The sequence below is a fragment of the Oryctolagus cuniculus genome, chromosome 8 (assembly GCF_964237555.1).
Source record: "Oryctolagus cuniculus chromosome 8, mOryCun1.1, whole genome shotgun sequence".
Taxonomy (NCBI): domain Eukaryota; kingdom Metazoa; phylum Chordata; class Mammalia; order Lagomorpha; family Leporidae; genus Oryctolagus; species Oryctolagus cuniculus.
Window position 1 is genome coordinate 41,566,911 of NC_091439.1, and position 26,815 is coordinate 41,593,725.

Below are 26,815 nucleotides of genomic sequence, written 5' to 3' on the forward strand. Positions count from 1 at the left end.
AAGACTCTCTCTCTCTGCCTCTCCTCTCTCTGTGTAACTCTGCCTTTCAAATAAATAAATCTTTAAAAAAAATAAAAGGGGTGGGATACTTAAGGAAGTACATGACAAATGACCTGAATTATTTCTATAAATCAATTTCTTGCCTTATTTCTCAAGGAAAAATGAAAGATTAATGCTTGGAAAAAAATCTGGCAAATATGTGATATCACTTTTTCTGCCCAGGAGTCCAGTGTCTACTAGAGATGTACAGTCTCAAGGGACAGCTTCATCTAGCCAAGACTTCTCATTTTTCTTTTTTTTTTTTTTTTTTTTTTTTTTTTGGACAGGCAGAGTGGACAGTGAGAGAGAGAGACAGAGAGAAAGGTCTTCCTTTGCCGTTGGTTCACCCTCCAATGGCCGCCGCTGCAGCCGGCGCACCGCACTGATCCGATGGCAGGAGCCAGGATCCAGGTGCTTTTTCCTGGTCTCCCATGGGGTGCAGGGCCCAAGCACCTGGGCCATCCTCCACTGCACTCCCTGGCCATAGCAGAGAGCTGGACTGGAAGAGGGGCAACCAGGACAGAATCCGGCGCCCCGACCGGGACTAGAACCCGGTGTGCCGGCGCCGCAAGGTGGAGGATTAGCCTATTGAGCCACGGCGCCGGCCAGACTTCTCATTTTTCTATACCTGTCTAGAAAAATCAATACACTATTTTAAAAGAAAAATTCAAAATGAATCCACTAATAACACTGCTTCCTATACATGTAAGGATAGTCTTTCCAAATTCTGTTTATGTGGAGACATCTGGAATCAAGCATTTAACTCAAAAGGACACCATATTCATATGCTTTCAGTAAAAGTTGTAGTGCTAGGAACTCATGGAAAAGTAATATACATCTTCCGGTTGCTTTAAAATCGCCAAACAAAACGAGAAAAATCATAACTTAGGAACTGTATGCAAAAGAATTTCTGATGAAGGAAGGAAGCATAATACCCAAAGTTAGATTTTAATTCATTCATTCAGTTAAGAAGCAAATAGTTTGGAACATCTGTGGCTCAACTTCATTATGTTGTATCATTTATGGTCAGTTTTAAAAAGATGAACATCCTGATAAAAGAAATTTTCCCCTAAAACTGACAATCACACAATAAAGAAATAAATACCAGGATACACAGAGATGCAATAAGGATATAATATGCTCATTGTAGTATATATCGCCCATTTGGAGATAAAACCTATTCCTCTTCTTAACTAAATAATCTATTATAATAAAATTTATTGGAGATGTTAATGCTAATACTGAGAGAAAATGATTAAAGATCATTGAGAACTCATAAGTATCTGTAGATTATACAGAAGTGCTAAAGTGCTATATGGATTATGCTTCTAACTCAACAGATCAAAGCTGGAAGCTGACACATCATTTTCCTTTTAAAATGAAAAAGATTAAATGACTTACAAAATGAATTTTCAGAAAAAAAGAATTAATCACTGTTATCGTTGAATAGTATCCTCTAGTCCTTTATATGAACACATTTATAGGAAGTACTATTTTTGATATTTTAAACATCTTTGTAGTTAAATATGCTAGCTTTCCACTTTTCAAAATATATATATTTATTTATTTGAAAGACAGCAATACAGAGAGAGGCGGGGAGAGAGAAAGAGAAAGAGACAAACAGAGGGAGAATCTTCCATCCACTGGGGTTCATTCGCCAAATGTCCACAACAGCTGGGTCTAGGCTGGACCAGGCTGAAGCCAGAATCCAGGCACATTAGCAGGGAGCTGGATTAGAAGTGAAGCAGCCAGGACTTGAACCAACACCCTTATGGGTTGCCAGCGCTGCAGGCTGCAGCTTAACCTTTTATATCACAGTGTTAGCCCCTAGCTTTCCACTTTCATACTGAAGTACAACTGACTTTTCCAAAACAATCGTCTTTTCAACACTCCCCCCGCCCCGCAGATAAAAGTTCCTCTGACAAAAGCTTTCCCTGTAAAAAAAGTTTAATTTTACAAAGTAAAATATAAATGTTAAAATAACAGGAATGACACTCTTCAGCTGACAAACGCAAAAAATATATTCTTCTGTACTGCAAGCAGAATACATCTAGATGAAAGAAGTGGATTTTAAAACACAACTCAGAACATAATAAGCCAACAAATACATACTAACCAAAGGTAACAGGATGGAAGTACAGCTTTGTGCTCTGTTTATTAAAGGAGACTAACAAAATACAGAGAGAAATCTTAGGTATAGGAAGAAGAGTTTATCAACACAACAAAAAAAATCTATTAGGTATTTTCATTCAACAGTTAATACTTCATTCAATATCAAAGTAGTATTGTATCCAAAGACACACAATCAAATGAATATATTGATCTCAGAGCAAATCAATCATTCTCATTAATATATCCTGGGGAGATTATTTACTTGATTATCTAAGTACAATCAAAGATACTAAAACAGGTTAAGCTTTGAATTTACACTTTGGACATACAGGGTAATATACAGAAATAAGTGAGGCAGTGAACAATAAAACAAATATAATCACCAGGCAATCAAATTAGTACATGGCACCCTGGATCAGGAATGAAACATATGGAGTGCTACAGTTTCTGTGATGTGGACAATTTCAAATTAAACAGTCAGGTCTGCCCCCTTACAAAGCTTACTGAACAATCATCTTCAACATATTCATCTTTTACGAACTCTGAAGGAAAAGGTTTCATTGCGCTCCAAGGAGATATAAGAATCCCTGTAGAATGTGATGCAATTAACAGTCTTTAGATGAGAAGACTGAATCTGACAGCAGTCATAATCCTTACTCAGTCCTGCTAGGGGGTCATGTTTATGATGGTAACACACAGAGTGAGAAAAAAAAAAGGTATCAACATATGAACTGAAAGGATGCTTAATTAATAGTAATTTTTATTGGTTAACAGCATGGATAAAATGATGTTATCAGTGCACAGAGCGATACAGACAGACAGGAAGCTCGCACTCCCTGGTTCACTTCCCAAATGTCTACAAAAGCCAGCAATGCAATTCAGGTCTCATATGTAGGTGTCAGGAACCCAATTACAGTATCCATCACCCTCCTTCCCAAGGTCCAAATCAGCATGTTTCAAATTGGATTCCTGGATTCAGGAACCAGAGGTGGAAATCAAACCTATGTATTCTGATGTGGAACATCTTAACACTAGGCTAAATATCTCTTCTTGAAACTGGTTATCGTTTGCCCTTAATTATTATTGTTTTTTCTTAGGAAAACTACTTGGATGTCAGGATATTTAAAGGCAGAATGTAAAACATGGAAATTGTGTTAATGACTCCTTGTAGAAATTGAAAATTTATGGATTATTTCCTCAACGGAAGTGATTAATTTTCAGGGTTCCTCCTATAGTCCCTTGACCAGTCCAACAATTCAGACAAAACTAAAATGGTTGGTCGGAGTTGATAATAAATTCTGTGAGTTTAGAAGAGATGAAAATTACTGGTCACTGCAAGAAAATATCCCACAATCATGGCCTCAAAGCACATTATTATGTAAACTGATCCTTTATCATTATAATCTGGTCTAAAGCTCCTTAAGCCTTAGCACATCTAGCCCATCAATTCTGGCAGGAAATGTTATGATTTTCAAGAATAAACAAGTTGGAAAATGACAGCCAAATAAGTAGTAAAGATGAACCCACCCTGCATACTATTCTATTTCATCTTAATTTTTTTTATGTCTATGAAGAGAAGTTAGGAAATTGGACAGCAAAGTACATCACTTCCTAGAAATTTCAGCCCAGGCAGGTTAAATTCCCTGGCTGACCAGTATACCTTCTGCCATCCTCTCCCCAGTCCCCAACCCTCAGCCTCTTGCTCTCTTCTTTTGGGTGCATAATAGTCAGCTGAGCCTGTTTGCATATACTTTTCCTTCTGTTCTCCCATTTAGTTAGTATTACAGAGCACTTAATATGGCCATAATAAACATGGCGACATATCAGTGGACAAAACATGATTAAAATACTTTGAATCAAAAATTCTACTTCAACCATTACTTAATGCTGAATTTATGTGATTTAATTATATAAACTATAAAATAAGACTTAAAAATGTATTGTTTCTAAGAAAGTAAAGGCAATCACTTAGGTAAGACTGAAAAAAGGTAAATAACTAAAATAATTATTAAATTGGTATAAGCAGAACAGCTTTAAAAATAAAGTGACATTCAGAGTACAGAGTATCTCAAGTTTTCACTTTACAGAAGCCAAATACTGAACTTGATACACTGTTGCCTAGATATTATAGACTTCTACTGAGCAGACTAGTCTCAAAAAAATTATTTGCCATAAACAAAAGAATGGAAAACAGATGCATATTTATGTTTAACTAACTTTCTCAATTAGTTATTAGCTACTAATTCCAACTTGGAAACTTTGACGCATTCAAAAAAAGTCAAATGTGAAAAAAAGTGTAAAATAGAACCACTGTAGAAGGAAATACACCACTATCAGAATTATAAATTCACTTACCTTTAATACAGAAATCCCACTTTCTACAACAAAGTACAAAAAAATGACACACAAAAGAACTCATTGTGGTACTGTTAGTAATGGCAGTGCTTTTGTATAAAATAAAAATATATAAAATAAATCATCGGAGGTTACTGCTTGACCTAAAAGATGCTGCTTGAGACACCTATAACCCAAGGCAGAGTGCATAGGTTGGAGCCAAGCCCTATTCTAGTTATTTGAGCTCTATTCTAGTTTTCTGCTAATGCACACTCTGGGAGGCAGCAGAAGACAATGGCTGGAGTATCTGGTCCCTGCCAACCATGTAGGAGATAAAGGTAGGTAAATTCCTGGATTCTGGTTTTGGTTTGGCCCAGCCTTGGCTACAGCAGGCACTGAGGAGCCAACTCCCACATGAGAGGTCTCACCCTACCTTTCAAATAAATTAAATCAATCAATAAAAGCCAACACCAGCAGACTGAACCAGATGAGGTAGAAAGGACAAGGCTGGGGTTCAAATGTGGGAGTTATCAACATGTATTTTTCTACACTGTGTACTGTCTTGCTCTTTGAATCATATAATATACTACTGAAAACTTTTTAATAAAAATGTCCTTTAAAATATTTATACAACCTATGAAATTTATTACTTTGTTTCCTAACACCTGTGAAAAATTTTATTTTATACACTATAATCTCCAAGAGCATCAAACTGCATTTTTTAGCTCTGAGATTCAATTTCTTGCCCAAATTTTTCTCTAAACTAGCCATATAACTCTAGGTAGACCCTTAACTAGGGAGGACGAAAAAACCCAAGACTTCTTGTCATGACAGAATACAGATCTCCTGTCTGTCTCCACTAAGGAGACAACTTCTTCTTAAGCACGTAAACAAAGGTAAAGTGACAGGCTATGATTTGTGACTCCAAACTGCAATTTTTTCATCCTTTCCTCTTTTACAGAAAGCAGAACTTTTTCATAACAAGCATTTAGTAAGTTAATGGTGCATTGGAGAGTATGGCAGACAACATCATTGTTTAAAAGATAAGATCAACTGTATTTTTTGTAATATAGTGGGAATAAGAAAATCAGTTACATTTACTCACCATTGTCTTTTTTGCTTTGGCACTATGGATGAGAACATCATTAAATCTGTTGGAAGGTTATATGTTCTGCCTCACTTACTAATTATAGGAACCATAAATGAGCACTATGGGTATGTCAAGTTCCCAAAAACTAAAACTTATCTCTGGAAGGCAAGGTAAGTACTCTTTGTCACCTCCTAATATCCCTGCCACTAAGTCAGTAAGTTTGTGTTTATATGTGTGGTTACACATGAATCCTTCTACTAGAAATTATTATTGAGTGAGCACACAGCACTAAAAATGGAGGTTCGAACTCCACTTTTTTAGTGAACAAGGAACTGTCTACTTCTTATACTCAAGTTCAGCCATCAGATACAGCTGATAAGTGTAGTGTCAATACAAATCACCACGTATAAATGAGGAAACACCCACCTGACAAGTTTAAAATCACCACCTTACTTTACAAATGTGTTAACTGAGGCTCAGATATTAGATTTTCATATTAAAAAAACACATTCAGCATTTAAAGCTCTTGATTCTGCCAAGAAAGATAATCCTAGACTTCAGATTACTTTTTTATTAAATGATTTATTCAAATATACATGTAGTTCTATGCAACTTCATCTTCTAGAAAGCAGAAACTTCCTTTCACATTTGTGAAGGTAGAAAAATAACATAAAATTTCTCATATCCTTCTGTGAGGAAACAGGATTATTTTCCACTTCTTCATATCATAAGATCACCATATTATCTCCATAAACTTCGAAGATATCTGTGTTTACTGTATCCATAAATCCTCGAATCAGTATCTAAAGCCTCTTTTCTTTCATATTTGTAATGCAAACAAAACGGAATCTCTCTATAAAATAGTGTGGCTGTTTATTTGGAAGAACTCCTATCAAGATAAAAATACACATATTAGAGTTTCTTAACCTCAGCACTATTGACAATTCAGGCTAAATAATCATTCATTGGGAGGGGGCGGCTCTTGTACATCACAGGATATTTAGCAAGATCCATGACTCCATCCACTGGATGCCAGTATGAGCCCTTCTCTTGAGACAATCAAAAATTTCTAGAATTGGGGATACAGGTTGTGAAGAAAGGGACAAAATTGTTCAGATGACATCCACTGCTTTACAGTAAGTTTACAAAATACCCATTACTAGAATTCAACAAGAAAAGAATTAGATAGTAAGCTTCCTGGATAGCTCAGACAATCATGCTTGAGGTAAAAGCTGATTGCAGTAATTTTTGTTTGGATGACGTCTTTTGAGGTTTATTTAAATTTTTGGTTGTTTTTATAATTCTATCCTTCTAAAACTTGTGCACATTTATAATTCTCAGTATAACATTTGTAAAGAGAGAAATGTCTCCCAAACAACCCTTGAACTGCCGGCATATCAATGAACTTATATGACCCTGTTTTTCTTCTTGCTTTTAACAAAGACGACAAAATAAAAATGTCTCAAATCAATTTCAATAAGGGGATTGAGGGGAGTTACATATGCCAACTGAAAACAAAGTCCAGGTGATATGCATTCCTTTAACTAGTGACAGTTCTGCTTGATTCATCAGCACAACCACTTCTCCCAGAGATTAAACTGGTAAAGATTTTGCAAGCTATGAAAACCTGTTTATAGACAGCTTAAAAAAAGAGTAACTGGATGCAAGACTGCAGCACACGTAAAGGCTATCACTAAAGCAGGGGAAGCTTTAATCCCTCTGGAGATCGTCTGGGTAAGTGAGCAAAGGCTCTAGCTGACAGCACAGATAATACAATTCAGTTCCAGGCCACAGCGCTCTATTTGTTTTTGTTGTTTTTCTCGTATCCTATCAGTAGCCTGTCTCCACGGGTTTGTCTGGGAAAATGATAAATAGTAAAGCAAGCAACCTTCTCCATCCATCTAAATCATTCTCCTAGCAAGGACAGCAAGCACAGCTTTGGAAAAGATCATCTTTGTAAATGCACATTTCAGTATATATTAAGTCCAACTCAAAATCTATGAAAACAAAATGCCTACAGAAAGATATGTATTTATACTGAGCCTCAATTCTTTGAAGTTCAAACATATAAAATAAAAAAAGATGACAATTATCAAATGTTTATAAATATGTAAAAAAGGAAAATATAGATCTGCGAATTGCTCCCCATCAAACTTTGGTAACTAAATTACAGTAAATTGCTTATAAATCAGATTTGACTATTAATGATCATCAAAATACAAGGATTTAAAACCTAGTATTAAATTATTCTCTAGGTCAAGAAGCCAGAATCTAAAGATTTTGTACATATATAAACTGCATCAAAAAATCAAATTCATTGGGCAAAAAGGGAAACATGAAAAGAATAAAGCACATAGGAAAGAATCTTAACAGAGCCTCTATCTCCTGGGGATACTTTTCAAAGAACTTTTAAAACATCAGAAACAAAATAAAAAATGCTAAGAGATGGAAGTCTGATAAAATATAGAAAAGAAACTGACCATTCTATATTTAAGTTTCTACACTCCACATTTTGTACTTCAGGCCAATATTTAGACAAACTTATTCCACAGAACTATTCTCTCAGATGGAATGGATATGAAAAATGGAAATAATTAAGATTATAAGACTTACTGTGATCCATAAATAATTATAAACTACAAAAAAAAAACTAAGTCCTTAGAATAAGAAGCAATTTTGGTAATATTGCTGTTTTAAGGGGCAGATGCTACATGTAATCTAAAGGAGGACTTTAACACTGCCTGCATTTTAACATCAATGATCTGATAAAATAAAAATTAACAATTTATCAAATTCATCATTTTTTCATTATTTACTTATTTTCTTATTTATCTCTAACAAGACACTGTAATTTCTTTTTGGCAATTACAGAAAGCAACTTAATACCAACATTAAGCAATCTTTTAATTTAATGTTTCCAAAACCAAGTTAAAAAAAAACCCACCAGATTCCATTCAAAGGGAGGCTCTAAAACATTTTGGAATCTAGAGCTTTATTCATTAAGTCAGTCTGTCAAGCAATCATATATTAATTGAATAGATATTTAAGGCAATCTTTTGTATTAATTGAAAGTGTGAATAAGGTCCTCCCTCTATGATAATAAAAATGCATAATTTTCAAAATGTATGCAATATCTTTAATACATTATAATCATTAACCTTTTATTCTTTCCTGGTTATACAACATATTCTAAGAGAGAAAAGAATTCATTTGGGTGTAACTAGAACACAGAAATAGAAGCCATTTGAAGCAAATACAGAATACTAAAACTTAAGTCTCCCAATGTTTTCAGACAAGCCTTTTTTCATATTACCATAAGACTTTAATATACAAACTTTACCAGAAATGCTAGTATTTCACCAAAACAAGGAATTAGTGACTTCTTTGCATTACCCCATTCAAAAATTGGTGTTTATACTAACCAGAGACTATCAATATCTATGTCAAATCAGAATGCAAATGTCTTCAAATAAAAGGAAGGTAAATATGCTCTTACATAATACTGGCTAATAGGGTATGCAAGTCCTAGCTAATGATATGAACAAAATATAGTGATTTAAAAGTCTGATATAAAATCCTAGTTTCCTTAGCAGTCAGTTTACATAATAAAGATGTTCTTTGGTTAATAGAGTTAGGCACAATACTTTTGCTTATTTATACTTTGTATCAACATTTTAAAACAAAAATTACATTGTTTATCACTTCATTTTGTTACATCTCTCCTCAGTTTATTCAGAGTATAGTAAACAATCAAATATTAGGAAAATTTGTATTTTAAAACTATATAGTATAAATTTTATATAATATGAAAGTTTCAAAAGAATTTATGGACATAAAGAATTGCCAACTTCCTGACAAATCAGCGACATATGAAACAGATAACGCTATAGGATAATGGACAGGTGTTTAGAGATAAAGGCATCCTTGCCTTTATTGTCTATTAGTGATAGAGAGAAGAAAAGCAATTTAATCTCTTTGAGTAGCAATGTTCTTATCTTCAAGATATAAGATGAAATATTACTCTAAAGGGTTACCAGAATTACAATGATGTATGTAAAGCACATTGCCCATTATATAGTAAGTTCTCAAACAAAGGCGGTAATAATTTTTATCTTATACTAATATTTCTGGATTTTTCTGATTTCTTCAATGTATTCAATTTTTAGTCAAACCAAAAGTACTTATAATTGTTATCTCAGAGTAATACTTCTGGATTTTGATGAATCCCTTCATATTTCCTAATTTATATTTCAATTGAAATATAATACCTAAAAACCTGCAGTGAAATACACAAAGGCATACTTTATTAATAAATTTTCTGTACATCTACCTATACTGTTAAAGATGGATATTATAGGGGTCGTTGTCGTGGTATAATGAGTAAAGATACAGCCTGCAACACTGGCACCCCATAAAGGTGCCAGTTCAAGTCCCAGCTGTGCTACTTCTGATCCAGTTCCCTGATGATGGCCTGGGAAAGGAAGTGGAAGATGGCCCAGGTCCTTCGACCCCCACACCCATGTAAAAGATCCAGAAAAAGTTCCTGGCTTCGGATAGGCCCAGCTCCAGCAGTTGTGGTCATCTGGGGAGTGAACCAGCAGATGGAAGATCTTGCTCTCTGTAACTCTGCCCTTCAAATAAATAGATAAGTCTTAAAAAAGAAGAAAAGGCGAGACATAATAGTTTTCTCTTTCCTTCTTTGTGTTTCATGAAGAAAATCCTTGGTACTTAATGAGAAGATGTGGCTTTTCTTACTCTCTGGAGGAACGTAGTAGGTTGAGGTCATAAACTTGAATTTGAAATATCAACTTAAGCCGGCGCCGCGGCTCACTAGGCTAATCCTCCACCTTGCGGCACCGGCACACCGGGTTCTAGTCCCGATCAGGGCACCGGATTCTGTCCCAGTTGCCCCTCTTCCAGGCCAGCTCTCTGCTGTGGCCAGGGAGTGCAGTGGAGGATGGCCCAAGTGCTTGGGCCCTGCACCCCATGGGAGACCAGGATAAGTACCTTGCTCCTGCCATTGCATCAGCGTGGTGCGCAAGCCGCAGCGCTCTGGCCGCGGCGGCCATTGCAGGGTGAACCAACGGCAAAGGAAGACCTTTCTCTCTGTCTCCTGTCTCTCTCTCTCTCTCTCACTGTCCACTCTGCCTGTCAAAAAATAAAAATAAAATAAAATAAAATAAAAAAAGAAATATCAACTTATAGAAAGTTGGTTACAGAATACTATGCTCCTTACCAGTTTTGTAACAATATACTCAGGACAATCAACAATCTCCAAAACATAGTCCTGAATGCAACAGAAAGAGAAGTGTTATGAGAAATTATTAATTATTTTATGATGGTTAAACTCTCAACCAGATTATTTCCTCAAAGTCATCAGAGTAGTTAATATAAGTCTTAACTGTAGTGTGCAATCTTTTAGTCAATAAATATACTTTTAGGCACCAGTGTTGTGGCACAGCAGGTAAAGCTGCTGCATATGACATTGGTATCTCATATGGAAACTGGTTCGAGACCTGGCTGCTCCACTTCCAATCCAGCTCCCTGCTAATGCTCCTGGGAAGGCAGTGGAAGAGGACCCAAGTGCTTGAGCCCCTGCACTCACATGGTAGATCTGGAAGAGGCTTCTGGCTCCTGGATGCACCCTGGCCCAACTTAGGCCATTGCATCTATTTGGATAGTAAACCAGCAGATGAAAACAAAGCGTGCTCTTGTGCTCGCTCGCTCTCTTACCCTCTCTCTCTCTCTGTCTCTTCCTCTCTGTGTAACTCTAATTATCAAATAAATAAAGCTTTAAAATGTATATATATATTTATTCCTGGAATATTCAAAACAATACTAGTCACACATAACCCCCAAGAAAAAACTACATACACTATGTAGAACTGCTGATAAACTGAGGAATTAAAACAACTATAAAAATACTTTTTTTTTTCAAAAAGAAACAAAACTTAACTCAGTAAATTTTTTGCTTTCTGATTAGCAAAATTATAGCTGATGTGAAAAATCTGACGCGTCCCAAAGGCACTACTTTATAGTGGCCTCCTTCACATGAACTATCACTATGTGTCTCAGGTACTTACTTGCATGTATCAGTGAATGAAACACAAAAATTCTTGCCCTCGTAAAGCTTACAAAAGAACAAGAGACAGACATTAATAAACCCAGTAAATAAGCAAGCAGATGGCAATAAATATAATAGAAAAAAATAACTTAGTAACATAGAAGGGGATCAAGAGAACCAGAAACAGAAAATGGCTTGGAACATCTGTGGTGTCAAATATTTGACAGTCTTTTTCTAAGAGGATCCGTATTATTGTTCCTTCACATAGCTAAGATCTCTCATAGGAGTATGTACTAGCTGTTCTAATTTTTGAAAGCTGTATTATAATTGATAATACAAAACGAAAAGAGTTTTGTACGGCATGTCTGTTTTTTCCTATCATTTAACACTCTGTGATACATAACAGGTGCTAACGAGATAACTGGTAAATGACTATAAACCAGCCAATAACAAGAAACAACTCATCTTGATAATTTGGGTCCAAAAACCTTTAATTTTTAAACTTTACAGGTCAACTAATTTTTTTCTTACCACATCAGACAGTACACATTCTTGCCTTGTCAGCCATATAGTCTTACGTGCTAACTATTCAACACTGCCATTGCACGGTAAAAATATCAATGATAGTAATTGAATGGTTGTGGCTGTGTTCTAAAAAACTTTATTTATAAGGTCAAACATATAGTATGGAAGTTTTCTGGTCTCAGCTTTATCTGGTATCTAGCTAACAGCCTTAAGACTTCTGTTAGAATCAGCCTTGTGTCACAGTGGGTTAAGTCGCTGCCTGCAAATCCAGCATCCCAAAAGGGAGCTAGATCAAGTCCAAGAAACTCTAGTTCCTATATTATTACATGAAATACTTTTTTTGTACTTTAATGGAAAAAATAAGGCAACAATCTAATTAGGTTATCATTGTCTTTGCTTTTTCATAACAAACATATACTCTGTCATCAAGTATCTTCATGCACACAGCAACAATATGTAACTTTCATGCACTACATCTGCCTGGCCTAACTGACTGAAAAGTTACTGAAAGGTAATTATTAGTTGTTGATGTGCTATATCAACATGATTCAAGGCACTGATCTTGTTCATGTACACTGTCCCTTCCAGAACACACTTTATTAAAATGAAAACCAGATTAGAAACTGCCCTTGACATATATACATAGCAAATAAATTCACTTTGTGTTACTGAATAACTTCTCTAGAATAGATTTCTAAAATCTCTGGTCAAATTTCAACTAAGAAGCCAAATAGTCTAAAACCTCTTGCATCACTAAAGTCCTATCTACTTCTGCCCTGAAAATCAGGTGGTCAAGTCTGAAACAAAGTCTCTTCTTGCCGAGGGAGCTCGGAGCACAGGGACACGGTGATAATGTGAGTCTTGTGTAAATGGGTTACCAAGCCAACATCAGGCGCTGCTGTAAGAGCTGAGAAGCAGCAGGCCTTACCGTCAGGGGAAATGAATGATGGCAGAAATAAAGCTGACATTTTACTTTCCATTTTCAATTACATTTTTTCCCACGGTCAGTTTACTAAGATATTCCTTACACACTGTGGAATTCACTGTTTTTACTTTTGAAGTTAGAAGGTTTTTGACATATATACAGACCTATAATCACAACAACCAAGATACAGATCATCCCAATTTTCTCATGCCACTCTGTGGTGAATTCCATCCCAGTCTCAGGTCTTATTGTGATCCTCATAGTCCTGCCTTTTCTAGAATATTATATAAATGAAATTGGTACACTGTGCAGCATTTCACATCTGGCTTCTTTTACAAAGCAAAATACTTTCGATATCCACCCATCCTTTGTAGGTGTCCATAATTTGTTCCTCATTGTAGTTAGTATGCCATTGTAGGAACATATACCACTTGTTTACTGACACCCCATAAGATGGACATTGGGGTTGGTTAGATGATTACAAATAAAGCTGAGGTAAACATTTACCCATAGGTCTTTGCATGAACAAATGCCTTCATTTCTCGTGTGTAAATACCAAAGAATATGACTGCTAGTTAATATAGTCAATATATATTTAATTACATAAAAAGCTTATTTAATTTTTTAAGAGAGAAGAACAGGAGGCTGGCGCTGTGGCATAGGTTATGCCTCTGCCTGCGGTGTGGGCAACCCATATGGGCACCAGTTCACGTCCTTGCTGCTCCTCTTCCCATCCGGCTCTCTGCTAATGGCCTGGAAAGACAGTGGAGGATGGTCCAAGGGCTTGGGCCCCTGAAACCATGTGGAAGACCTGGAAGGAGCGCATGACTTCTGGCTTTGGATTGGCTCAGCTCTGGCAATTGCAGCTATTTGGGGAGTGAACCAGCAGATCGAACACCTCTATGTCTTTCCCTCTCTATATAACTTTGCCTTTCAAATAAATAACCTTTAAAAAAAGGCAGGGGGAGGTAGGAAGCGGCGCTGTGGCACAGTGGGTTAAGCCCTTCCCTGCAGTCCCAGCATACCATATGGGCACAGGTTCAAGATCTAGCTGCTCTACTTCCAATCCAGCTCCCTGCTAATGTGCCTGAGAAAGCAGAAGATGGACCAAATGCTTGGGCCTCTGCACCCATGTGGGAGGCTGGAAGAAGCGTTTAGCTCCTTGTTTTAGTCTGGCTTAGCCCTGGTTGTTGCAGTCATTTGGGGAGAACACCCCCCCCCCTTGCTGCTCCCTCTTTGTAACTCTACCTTTCAAATAAATAAATAAATCTTTAAAAAAAGAACACTACTGATTTTGTACAAATCTATGAACTTAGGAATGCCCTATGTAAAATATATACAAAGTTTTATATTTATTTATTTCGTTTTTATTTGACAGGTAGAGTTAGACAGTGAGACAGAAAGACAGAAAGGTCTTCCTTCCGTTGGTTCACCCCCCAAAAGGCCGCTGGTGCTGTGCCGATCTGAAGCCAGGAGCCAGGTGCTTCCTCCTGGTCTCCCATGTGGGTGCACGGCCCAAGCATTTAGGCCATCCTCCACTGCCCTCCTGGGCCACAGCAGAGAGCTGGACTGGAAAAGGAGCCACCGGGACTAGAACCGGCACCCATATGGGATGCCGACAACGCAGGTGGAAGATTAACCAAGGGAGCCACGGCGCCGGCCCCAAAGTGTTTATATTTAACTAAAATCAACTAGTTATCATACGTAAGTCATCTACCATAGGGCCCGGTGCATACCTACTGACTGCTAGCTGTCCAAGTTTAACTTTCCTTTTCTCCAATGTGTCTAGCTCCCTCATCCCCAACTCATATAAAGTGACAGTTAATTTAAATCATCACTTGTTAAATCACACAATAGGTGCACACACACACTCATATTATTTTTGAGACATGGCTATTTTCATTTATTTTATTAAACTGCTCTTACTTTGGATGGAAGACTAGGAGAACCTTAAAGAAGCAGAGCCTTAATAAGGGAAACTTTCCAGGTAAGTATCACCATCTTGTGTCAAAAAGGAGTAACTGCAACATCAAATTTATTGTCAAATAGTGAATGTTTCAGTCACAAAAATGGCACTTTTATTGTTCATATTCATATTATTAATGTTTCCTATGCACTTTTTAAAAAGATCAACAAATATTCTCTTCTACTAATGACTTTAAAACATTCAATATATAGCTTTGGGTTTAGTTCTTGCCTTACAGGGAACATCAGATGAGATTCTAGGAACATTAACAACATAGGAAGAAACGTTTTCAAGTTTAAAAGTTTCAACTTTAAAGTCAATGGTTAGTTAGATACTTCTGCTCTTATTCCAAACTATTTTTACATTTGTAGCACTTTATTAAAACAGTTAAAAGATTATTAAATAGAATAAATTATTATAGGCTGATCAGACATCTGCAAAAGAAGAAAATATGCAGCTTGACAAGTTTTTCTTTTCCAAAGAGTAATAAATTTTAAATGAAATGCTAAGGTGTCCTTCAACTAACTGTCAGCCAGAGATTTTGTTACACAACAGCAGCCTTAAGGCTGATTTATGGCTTTTTTCCTCTTTTTCTGAAAATCATGTGATTAAAAAGAAAAGTCATTTTCCCACACCTGGGTAATATTTGCTTGCTTTATGATCTTTTTGAAGAAAGGAACTTTTAAATGACAAGAAAGTTAGGGAAGGTGGTTCCTGACAACAGAAAACAAAAACCCCAGAGACCTATTTAGCGAACAGTATCTTTTTATATAGCATTTGGAATCTATATTATTGTCTCTCTATTTGTCACAAAATAAAACAACTGTAGAACTTTAATGATATAACCCAAGAGTCAAAATAATTTTGAAAAATACAGTATTTTAGCAATAGAGCCAGAACTAGAAAATAAGAATCTTGGCATCTGTCTCGTTCTCTTAATTCTTCCACTGTTTGTATCAAACTGTGAATTTCATTCTTTTCTACCACTTCCTGCATATGCCATGCTGGCCCTGTTATCTTTGTTCTCTGCAAGCTGGCAATTCCCGTTGTCCTCTAGATCTATGTGCATGATTGTGCTGCTTGGATTAGGCAAAAACCTCTCTCCTAAGTTGTGCCTCATCCAAAAATTCATGCAAAAATATTGAAGTCTGAAATGAGCTATGTGAAAAACTCTTAAAAAAAAGGTTCAGGCCAGCGCCACGGCTCTTACTAGGCTAATCCTCCGCCTGTAGTGCCGGCACCCGGGGTTCTAGTCCCGGTTCTGTCCCAGTTGCTCCTCTTCCAGTCCAGCTCTCTGCTGTGGCCCAGGAATGCAGTGGAGGATGGCCCAAGTGCTTGGGCCCCTGCACCCGCATGGGAGACCAGAAGGAGGCACCTGGCTCTTGGCTTCAGATTGGCACAGCGCACTGGCTGTAGCAGCCATTTTGGGGGGTGACCTTTCTCTCTCTCTCGCTAACTCTGCTTGTCAAAAAAAAAAAAAAAAAAAAAAAAAGTTCAAAGAAGAAAGTCATATAATTCCTTATATAATAAGTCTAGTATCATAACTTCACCGTAGTTAATAGAATTAAAGTTAAGAAGTCAGGAAATTTATAGTTCAGCATTCTTTTAAAGCTAAAAGAAAATTAATTAAGATGCTGGTATTGTAGGTTGATACCAGCATCCCATATCAGCATGCGGGGTTCAAGTCCCAGTTACTTCCTGCTTCAGAACCCATTTCTTGCTAATGCGTCTGGGAATGCAGTGGAAGATGGCCCAAGTACTTGAGCTTCTACCACCAATGTGGGAGACAGAATGGAGTTCTTGGCGTCTATGGACATCTGGGGAGTGAACCAGCAGATGGAAATCTCTCTGACTTTTAATAAATAGATCTTTAAAAAAAATGAATGGAATAGAAGGAAAGGGAAGAGAAATAGCTGGTTTTATGTAACTACAAGGATCAGGCCAGATAAATGTTTAAGCTCCTTACTTTAATGGGATATATAAATTAGAAGCTTTAGAATCATAAAACTTATCTAAATGTCATTAACTCACTTTTATCTTACTTATTTTTATGAAAAAAAGAGAAAACATTTCTTTATTCAGATAGTAAATGGTGACAATTTTACTTTCAACTGTTCTCTTTCCATAAATAAACATTTTAGTTTCTCTTCAGAGGTTCTCTTTGACAGTTCCAAACATCTGTCAATTAACTCAATGTCAATTAAATAGTCTGTGAAGGTCACCGGAGTTTAAGATTCTGAACTAGATACTTTAAATCTTTTTTTCAAAGTGTCAGATAGTTACATAAATTCTTTGCAGTATTAAGAGAGAGCTGGTGTTATCAATGCAGAAAGAGACACATCGGCAACGAGAGAAACAGAATACCACACTTGACAAGTTAGAAATATTGTTCAAAGAATAAGAATTAATTCTTCAGTTCCTAAGGCATGAAACCCCGGCACTGCTATGGAAATTATCAAGAAACAACTTGGGCATGAAAATAAATACTTGGGAATCATATGAGAAGTAGAGTTAGAGCTTAGAACTACAGCTGATTCTAGAGGAAGACTTGTATATCTGATTGTATTGTGGCTCAACTTCTGAGACTTAGATTAACTGCAGAAGCCCTAGGCATGGAAGTCATTTAACAGACATTGAGGACAGACATGGGATTTTTACTTTTTGTTTTATTTTGTTCTTAATGACTTTGAATTCAATATTAGTCCACAGTGTTCAGCTGGCAAATAACCTTGGAATGCATAAGCAGAAGCACAGTCTTCAAATTAAAGGCAGGGAGAGTCTCACTAAACTCTGTACTGATGAGATCACAAGCTATCAGAGCACATTCATTTATGGATGTCACATTTTTAGAGAGAAAGAGACAAATGAACAATAGTTGAGAAAAAAGTAGATGCTGATGATCAATTAAGAATGTCATATGAAATAATCCAGGAACTAAAGCCTGGAAAAAAATATTGATTAGTCTGATAGAGTACAGAGAAAAACATCAATAATTTTCACAAAGAACAATATAAAAAGGTATAAAATGTTTCCAGATTTTAAAATAAAATCAAGTTGATATGCAGAAAATTTAGGGAAATAAGAAGCTGAATTCAATAAAATAAAGACTGAGAAAAAGATAGAATGCTCTATTTAATGAATTAAGTTTCCCAACAGTGTAGGATGATGAGAAAGGAATAAGAAACGATGGGTAGGGGCCAGTATTGTGGCATAGCAGGTTAAGCCTCAGCCTGCAACACAGTTCCAAGACCCAGCTGCTCCACTTCCAATCCACCTCTCTGATAACACTCCTGGGAAAGCAGCAGAAAATGGCCCAAATGCTTGGGTCCCTATACCCACAGGGGAGACCTGGATGAAGCTCTTGGCTTTGGCCTAGCCCAGCCCCAGCCACTGAAGCCATCTGGGGAGTGAACCAGCAGATGGAGGTTCAATTTCTCTCTCTCTCACTATAACTCTCTCTCACTCTCACTCTCTCTTTCTCACTGTTACTCTCTCTTTGTAACTCTGTCTTTCAAATAAACAAAAAATACATCTTGGGGAAAAAAAGAAGGGTAGAAATTTTCTACCGGGGGCCAGTGTATCAGAAGCATTAACCAGATTATTCAGTCTTATAATAAGCCATTTTGCATCATCAAGAAAATAACTTCTTTTATAAGTCATAAATATTAGAGAAAATTAAACATACTTCTACTCACATGTTGATCTCATCAAATATTATTCACTGGGGCCGGCGCTGTGACGCAGTGGGTTAACACCCTGGCCTGAAGTGCCGGCATCTCATATGGGCGCCAGTTCGAGACCTGGCTGCTCTACTTCCTGTCCAGCCCTCTGCTGTGGCCTGGGAAAGCAGTGGAAAGCAGTGGAAGATAGCCCAAGTCGTTGGGCCCCTGCACCCATGTGGGAGACCTGCAGGAAGCTCCTGGCTCCTGGCTTCGGATTGGCGCAGCTCCTGCCATTGCAGCCAACTGGGGAGGGAACCATCGGATGCAAGACCCCTCTCTCTGTCTCTGTCTCTGTCTCTGCCTCTCCTCTCTCTGTGTAACTCCAACTTTCAAGTAAAATAAATAAATCTTTAAAAAAATATTATTCATCAAAGAAATTATAGGGGAAAATTCCAGGGCACTGGTCTGTACAATGAATTTTTTGGATATGATCCCAAAAGCAGAGGTACATCAAACTAAAATGCTTCTGAACAGAAGAAACAACCAACAGCATGAAGAGACAACTTATGGAATGGGAAAAAATATTTATAATCCATTTATCTAATTAAGGGTTAATATTTAAAACATGAATATATAAGGAATTCAAACAACTCAATAGCAGCAACAGAAATAACACAGCTAACAGATAGGAAACATACAAGTAGGCAACAGGTACATTAAAAGACACACACCATTACCAATCACCAAGAAAACACAAATTAAGACCACGATAGGGTATCCTCTCACACTGGTTGAAAGGTAAGTGATAGTGTGGCTAGAGATAAGGAACAGTTGTATATTGTTGGTGAAAAACAGTGTGGAGGTTCCTCAAAAAAGTGAAAATAGAACTACCAGCAATCCCAGTACTATGTATACATCCACAGCAAATGAAATCAGCAAGCTGAAGAGATACCTGGACTTCCATGTTCACTGCAGCACTATTCACAATAGCCAAGAAGTATAGTGGACCTAAATGTTCATCTACAGATGAACAGATAAAGGAGATACAATGAACAGAAATAACAGAACACTATTCAATCTTTCAAAAATAGGTAACCCTGTCATTTATTAAAATACTGATGAATATGGAGAATATAATATTAAGTAAAATAAGCCAGGCATAGAATGACAAATACTGCATGTCATACTTATATGTGGACTCTAAAAAAGGAAATTCATACAAGCAGAAAGCAGACTGGCAATTCCAAGGGGTAGAAAGTGGATTGAGGAGATGTTGGTTACAGGATACAAAACTTCAGTTACAGAGTAGGAATAAGACCAAGACATCTATTTTAAAACATGGTAACTAAAGCTAATAACAACATATTGTATACTTAAATATTAATAGAGATTTCATCACAAAAATAATTATGTGAGATCATGAGTGTTAACTACCTTGAATTAGTCATCCTACATATATACATCTATCAAACATCATGTTCTACACAATAAATATACTTGTTCATCAATATCCATGATGGATAGCAACTCCCCCCAGTGAAGACAATACAATCTATCTAAATGCTGAATACTGTTAATATACAAGGGTGTAGTATTTACATGTAACAGGATGCACTCCCTCCTATATACTGTAAATTATCTACAGATGAGTTATGAAACCTAAAATCGTTATACTGTATTGCTTAAGAAATAATGACAAGAAAAAGTCTGTACATGTTGAGTACAGATGTAATGTTTTTTCCCTACATAAATTTCTGATCTGCAGTTCGTTGAACTGATGGATGTGGAACCTACAGACAAAAAGGACTGATTATATATATATATATATACACATATATATATAAATATAAATATATATTTTCTCAAAAAACTAAATTAAAAAATTTTAATAAGGAAAGGAAAAACTTTGTGCTACAAGTATGAATTAAGCCACATTTTAAAGCCTATAGCTGCCAGTATTGTGGCGCAGTGTGTTATGCCACTGCACAGGACACCAGAATTCCATGTGACCACTGGAGTCCTGGCTGCTCTGCTTCCAACAACTCCTTGCTAATGTGCCAGGGAAAATGGCCCCTACCACCTACATGGGAGTCCTGGGTGAAGTTCCTGGCTACAAGAATTGCAAAACCACTTTTCCAACATTGTTGTAGAAAGATGACAAAGGTGAAACTGGAAGACGACCTTGGAAGAAAGCTACCAGATCTGATCACACTCATCACATGGCAAAGACACTGAACGTGACTTTGATAAACAATATTAAAAACTAATAGGCATCCTTTCCTCAAATACTTCTGGGAAATTAAAGAAATACAATTCATTTAATCTTTTATTGTCCACAAGTCATGAGGGTTGCTTTTTCATTCTGACGTAGCTGAGGATAGTATTGTCAGAGGCACAGGACTTACAAGCAGGAAGGATGGAGAGAAGTACAAGAGTACATCTCTAGTCTTTATGTTGGAGGTAATTTTTGGAACACAATTCATTTGAAAATCGGAAATTATGTACATTTAACTTATTTGCCGACATTTCTATATATTGTTAATTAAATTTTTCCAGGTTACAAGAAATAATTATAAAACCAACTTTTAATTAAGAATGTTAGGACCAAAAAAAATGTTATGTCTTAATTAACCCACCAATTACACGCAGTTTTTAGTTTTTAGTTTCCAGGGAAACTATAAAGATAAATAACAGTTTATCACTTCCTTAACTCAAAAATACAGTTAGAAAACAATTATGCACACTGACTTGTTCAAGTCTTCTGCCTATCTTCCATACTTGGCCTGAGTTGAGAGGTCTTTTTTCAAAAATAAATTAAAGAAGCAACATATTTACTAGTAAAAGAAAACTAAAAAAAATTTCATAAACTTTAAGAAGATCATTTTTCCCCCTAAGATTCAACACATCTATGAATCAGATGCTTCCAAGGAAGCCTCATAAGCAATAGCCCAACAAATAACAGAAACTCTAATATTTAAGCATTTCACTATTACTGAGCATAAATAATTAACCATTTGCTTACTGTTCTAAAGTCTACTAGGAGTGAAAAAATTCCAATTACCATCAATCTAACTGACATCACACAATCTAGTTAATCTCCTGTCCTAGCACATGTTGTCTCAGCAAAATGGACACTTGATGTGACTTCTCTTCACACATATATACCTGGAGGCAGGTAAAAGGCCTATGGAAATGCAGAAATACCACTTGAGACCACAGACAACTTCTCACAAAGAATACATTAGATGGAACAAATAGACACTCAAAAATCCAATTCTCTGTAGAAATATACTTTCTGAAAGTTTAATGACAGAGGAGGAGATAGTAAAAAGCTACAAAACAGTTTTCATTAGTACTAAACAATAAGTAATTATAAAAATACTGACAGAGTTCTCTCCTTTTTCTTACTGTAGTTTTGAAGATCAACTGAAAAGGGCCAGCATTTGGCCTAGTAATTAGCATGCTATTTTGGACATTCATATCCTATGTCAGAATACCCGGGTTTGAGTTCTGGCTCTGTTGCTTATCCTAATTTTCTGCTAATGTGAACCCTGGAGGCACCAAATGATAATGACTGAAAATGCCATGTATGTGGGACACTGGGATTGAGTTCCTGGCTCCTGGCTCTGGTCTGATCTGGCCCTAGCTGTCGCAGGCATCTGGACAGTGAACCAGCAGATGGGAGCTTTCTACCTGAGTGTCTTTCAAATTTTAAAAACTAATATACATTTTAAACAGTTTTATTTTTATTTACTTGAAAGGTAGAGAGAGGGAGAGGGAGAAAAAAAGGGGGAGAGAGAGAGAAAGAAGGGGCAAGAGACAGAGAGAGAAACAGAGTGAATCTGCTGATTCACTCCCCAAATGCTCACAACAACTGCAACTAGGTCAGGCTGGAGCTAAGACCCTGAACCTCCATTCTAGTCTCCCGTGTAGGCGGCTATGACTCAACTACTTGAGTTGAGTACCTGCTTCTCTCAGGGTACACATCAGCAGGAAGCTGGATCAGAGGCAGAGGCAAGACTAATATGGAATGTGGGCATCCCAAATGGCACCTTAATTCCTGGACCACAATGCCTATAAATGCCTGTGTGTTTATTTTTTAGAAAAGAAGAAGTAGGAGCTGGCACTGTGGCATAGCAGGTAAAGCCGCTGACTACAGTGCAGTTTCTATATGGGTGCTGGTTTGAGTTCTGGCTGCTCCACTTCTAATACAGCTTTCTGCTTTGCGTTGGGAAAGTAGTGGAAGATGGCACAAGTCCTTGAGCCCCTGTACCTGCGCTGGAGACCCAGAGGAAGCTCCTGGTTACTGGCTTCAGATTGGTGTAGCTCCAGCCACTGCGGCTATTTGGGGAGTGAACCAGCAGATGGAAGACCTCTCTCCCTCCCTCCCTCCCTCCCTCCCTCTCTCTCTCTCTCTCTCTCTCTCTCTCCGCCTCTCTGTAAATATACCTTTCAAATAAATAAATAAATATTTAACATTCAAAAAAAGAAAACGAACTCAAGAATGTGCTGAGAATACAACAGTCTGAAAGAGGGAAGGCCTATTGTGAGCAGCCTAGGCCCAGGATGCCCTTCACAGCTTCAGACCAGTGATTCCTGTTTGCTTCAGAGTAAAACGTGTAGGATAGACTGTTTTCCAGGGTGTCTCAGCTGCACTGCAAGTCAGAGTCAAATCTTCTGCCCCAGGTTACTTTCCTAAATCTCAGGTAAATAGCTTGCAATAAACCCTACGCATCTATTGTCCCTGACTTATTATCTGTAATTAATAAATTAACTTCATGTAACTTGTTTGGGAGAGGTTCTGTCTCCCTAACTCAGACAAATTGGTAACCAGTGCACGGAACTTGCTTCACATCCTTCAGTATTCTCTAAACGAAAAACTGATTAGAAAATAATTTAAGCAACAGAAGAAAAAAAAAACTATTCAAATCAGATGACCCAGTTCTTCATTTGATTTTCTTCTTTCTTACCTTATCTATCCTATCTGGGCGATTAGTAGCTGCCAAAATAGTCACATCCTTCAGTTGTTGAACGCCATCCATTTCTGTTAAGAGCTGAGCCAAAACACGGTCAGCTACGTTCCCAGCACCTGAAGAACTGATTTTTAAAAACACAATTTTAAACATCTGTTTATGTCTATTATATTTAAAAGAGTCTGCATCCTATTAAAAGAAAAATATCTCTACATCAAGGAATGAAATACATATTTGAGAATTGTGACCACAGTATGGAATTATGGGCAGTTAGGTCAGTACCAGCTGGAATTACAAAGAATCAATGCAGAATTTTACCCTTAACAATATCACATGACAAACCAAGTATAGTCAGATCATTTCCTTCCCTCCCTGTTAATGTGCCTAGGAAAGCGGAAGATGTTTCAAGTGCTTGGGCCATTGCACCCTTGTGGGAGACCCAGAAGAAGCTGATGGCCCCTAGCTTCGGATTAGCTCAGCTCCTGTCGTTGCGGCCATTTGGGGAATCAACCAGCAGACAGAAGACTTCTCTACCTGTCTCTCCCTCTCTCTCTAACTCTGCCTCTCAAATAAACAAATAAATATTTAACAAAAAAACACTACTACCAAAAGCAATGAATAGATCTACATTAAAATATTATTGATGTTGTTCACAGAAGTAGAAAAAGAAAAAAGAAAAATTTTAAATTCACAAGGAAGCACCAAAGTCCTCAAACAGCCAAAGCAATCTAGAACAAAAAGAGCCAACTGGAGTGTTCACAATACCAGATTTCAAGATACATTACAGAGCTATTATAATCAAAATGGATGTATTGCCACAAAACCAGACACACAGATCAATGGAACAAAAGAGATCCCAGAAATTAATTTGAACATCTACAGTCAAATAAACTTTGACTAAGGTCAAACACTGGAGAAAGGACACTCATTTAATAAACAGTGCTGGGAAAAACTACATATCCAAATGTGGAACTCTCAAACTTGACCCCTAATTTTTACCATATACAAAAATCAATTCAAAATCGATCAAAGATATAAATTTAAGACCCAAAATGATAAAAATACTAGAAGATAGAAGACATCAGTATAAGTAAAGACTTTATGGATAGGATCCCAAAAGTACAGGCGACAAATGAGATGGCCTCAAGTTAAGAAGATTCTGTACAGCAAAGGAAATAAATATTGATGAGACAACTGACAGAATGGTAGAAAATGTTTGAAAACTACTCACTTGACAAAGGACTAATATTTGGAGTACATAAAAAAAAAAACAGAAAAACTCAACAAAAACAAAAAACTACTCAATCAATTAAGAAATGAGACAAGAAGAAGCAGGCATTTAGTTTAGTGGTAAAATTCCCACTTGGGATGCCTACAACCCACTTTCAGACTTCCAGGGTTAGAGTTCCAGCTCCACTCCTGATTCTTGCTTCCTGCTACTGTGTACCCTGGAGGAAACAAGTGATGAAATCTTAGATTGACTATGGGGAATCCCAGACTGAGTTCTGGGCTTCAGGCTTTGGCCTGATCCTTCTCCAGTTGCTGCAAGCATTTGGGGAGTGAAACAGTAGCTGTAAGATCTCTCTGTCACTCTGCTTGTCAAATATGTTTTTAAGATGGCAAAGTATCTGAGTAGATATTTCTCGAAAGAAAAAATAGAAATGGCCAACAAATACATGAAAAAAAAATCCTCAGTATCACTAACCATCAGGGAAATGCAAATCAGAACAATGAGATATCATCTTATTCCAGTTAGAAAGGCTAGTACCAAAAAGACAAAAATTAATAAATCTTAGTGAAATATGGAGAAAAGAGAACTCTTATACAATGTTGGTAGGGATGAAATACAGCCAGTATGGAAAACAGGAAGCTTCCTCAAAAATCTATCAATAAAAGTGAGGTATCATACAGTAATTCCACTACTAGGTATATATCTAAAATAAATGAAAGCATTCTTGCAAAGAGATACTAGAAATTGATCCATGAGTCCAGCCAGTAGCACAGTGGTTGCTGCTGCTCTACTTCTAGTTAACGAGAGTGAAAAGGACTACAGGTGGACACAGCAGGCACATGTGGCCCAGCCCCCATCTTCTTATAAAGACCAGAGTGGTTAACACAGTATACAGCCTGCAATACCCACCTTGGTGCTGAATGGCAGCCTGTCCCCAGACACACCAACCCAAGCCACTTTTAACTGAAGTTTCCTGCCTGTTAAGTCCAAAGATGTCAATGTTTCCAGACCATTTAGGTTTGGAAATGCTATACTGAAAAGTACCAAACTGATGAGAGAATAGGCAGATGAAAACTGAAGACAATTCTGTTGGGAGGAACCTGAGGAAGAGCCTCACGACCAAGCAAGTGAAATTCTGAGGAAGAGCTAAAGGTGCAAATCAGTTCTCAGAGGCCATCAACAAGCCATAGCACCAGAAGCTGAATAAAACTCAGGGAGAGCAGACCCTACTGGAGAAGTTTCAAGACAACTGTTTGGCAATTCTGGAGAGCAAGGGCCTTAACCCAGGCCTCACAGCAGTACAGTACATGGACTCTATGTTCCTGTTAGAAATTTTGCAAAATAAGCTAAATCTTTTAACAAAACAGCTGAAAAACAGATGGAGAAGTTGCAGGCCTTAGAGGTGAAGCAAAAGATCAAAGAAGAAAGGGCCCAATTCTTGGAACAGCAAACCTCATGTAACAGTCAAGCAAATGCTTTTACAACAGGCCTTAAGGAAATGGAGAAACTACTAGAAATGTAATAAAAGGCCAAGTGGCCAGATGTCTCCCTCTTGGGGATAAACTGTGAGGAAGCCATTTATGATATCTTGGCCATGATCTTCTAGGACTCACCATCGCTAGAATGAAAACATTTTCTGCAGTAGGATTAAGAACAGTTTACACTGGAATGGTGCTTCCTCCTTTAAGCAAGTTTTCTCAACCTTCAGACGACACAGCTGAGCCTCACGTGTAAATAGTGAGGCCTACTTGAGGGGGACATGAAAGCCTAGATGGACCTCCTAGGCAGCAAAGCAGCACAGAAGTTCTTAAAGGTCACGTTCAGATTGGCAGGGAGAAAATCATAACCACAACAGAGTATAGCTACTATGTAGAAGACATTGCTGAACAGTCAT

At 37.2% G+C, this 26,815-nt stretch overlaps 1 protein-coding gene across 9 annotated transcripts in view; it reads right to left on the reverse strand.

The window, feature by feature from the left end:
• Positions 1-26,815, reverse strand: part of AFG2A (AFG2 AAA ATPase homolog A) — a 303,723-nt gene that overhangs the window by 163,519 nt on the left and 113,389 nt on the right. For 8 of the 9 annotated variants that reach the window (XM_002717260.5, XM_051819827.2, XM_070047622.1 and 5 more), the window contains one exon: positions 23,688-23,814. In XM_002717260.5, coding sequence (XP_002717306.3) covers positions 23,688-23,814 — 127 coding nt within the window. Of the gene's footprint in view, positions 1-8,426; positions 10,863-11,658; positions 11,706-23,687; positions 23,815-26,815 lie in introns of those variants that run through there. The other variant, XM_070047619.1, reaches the window with a different exon arrangement.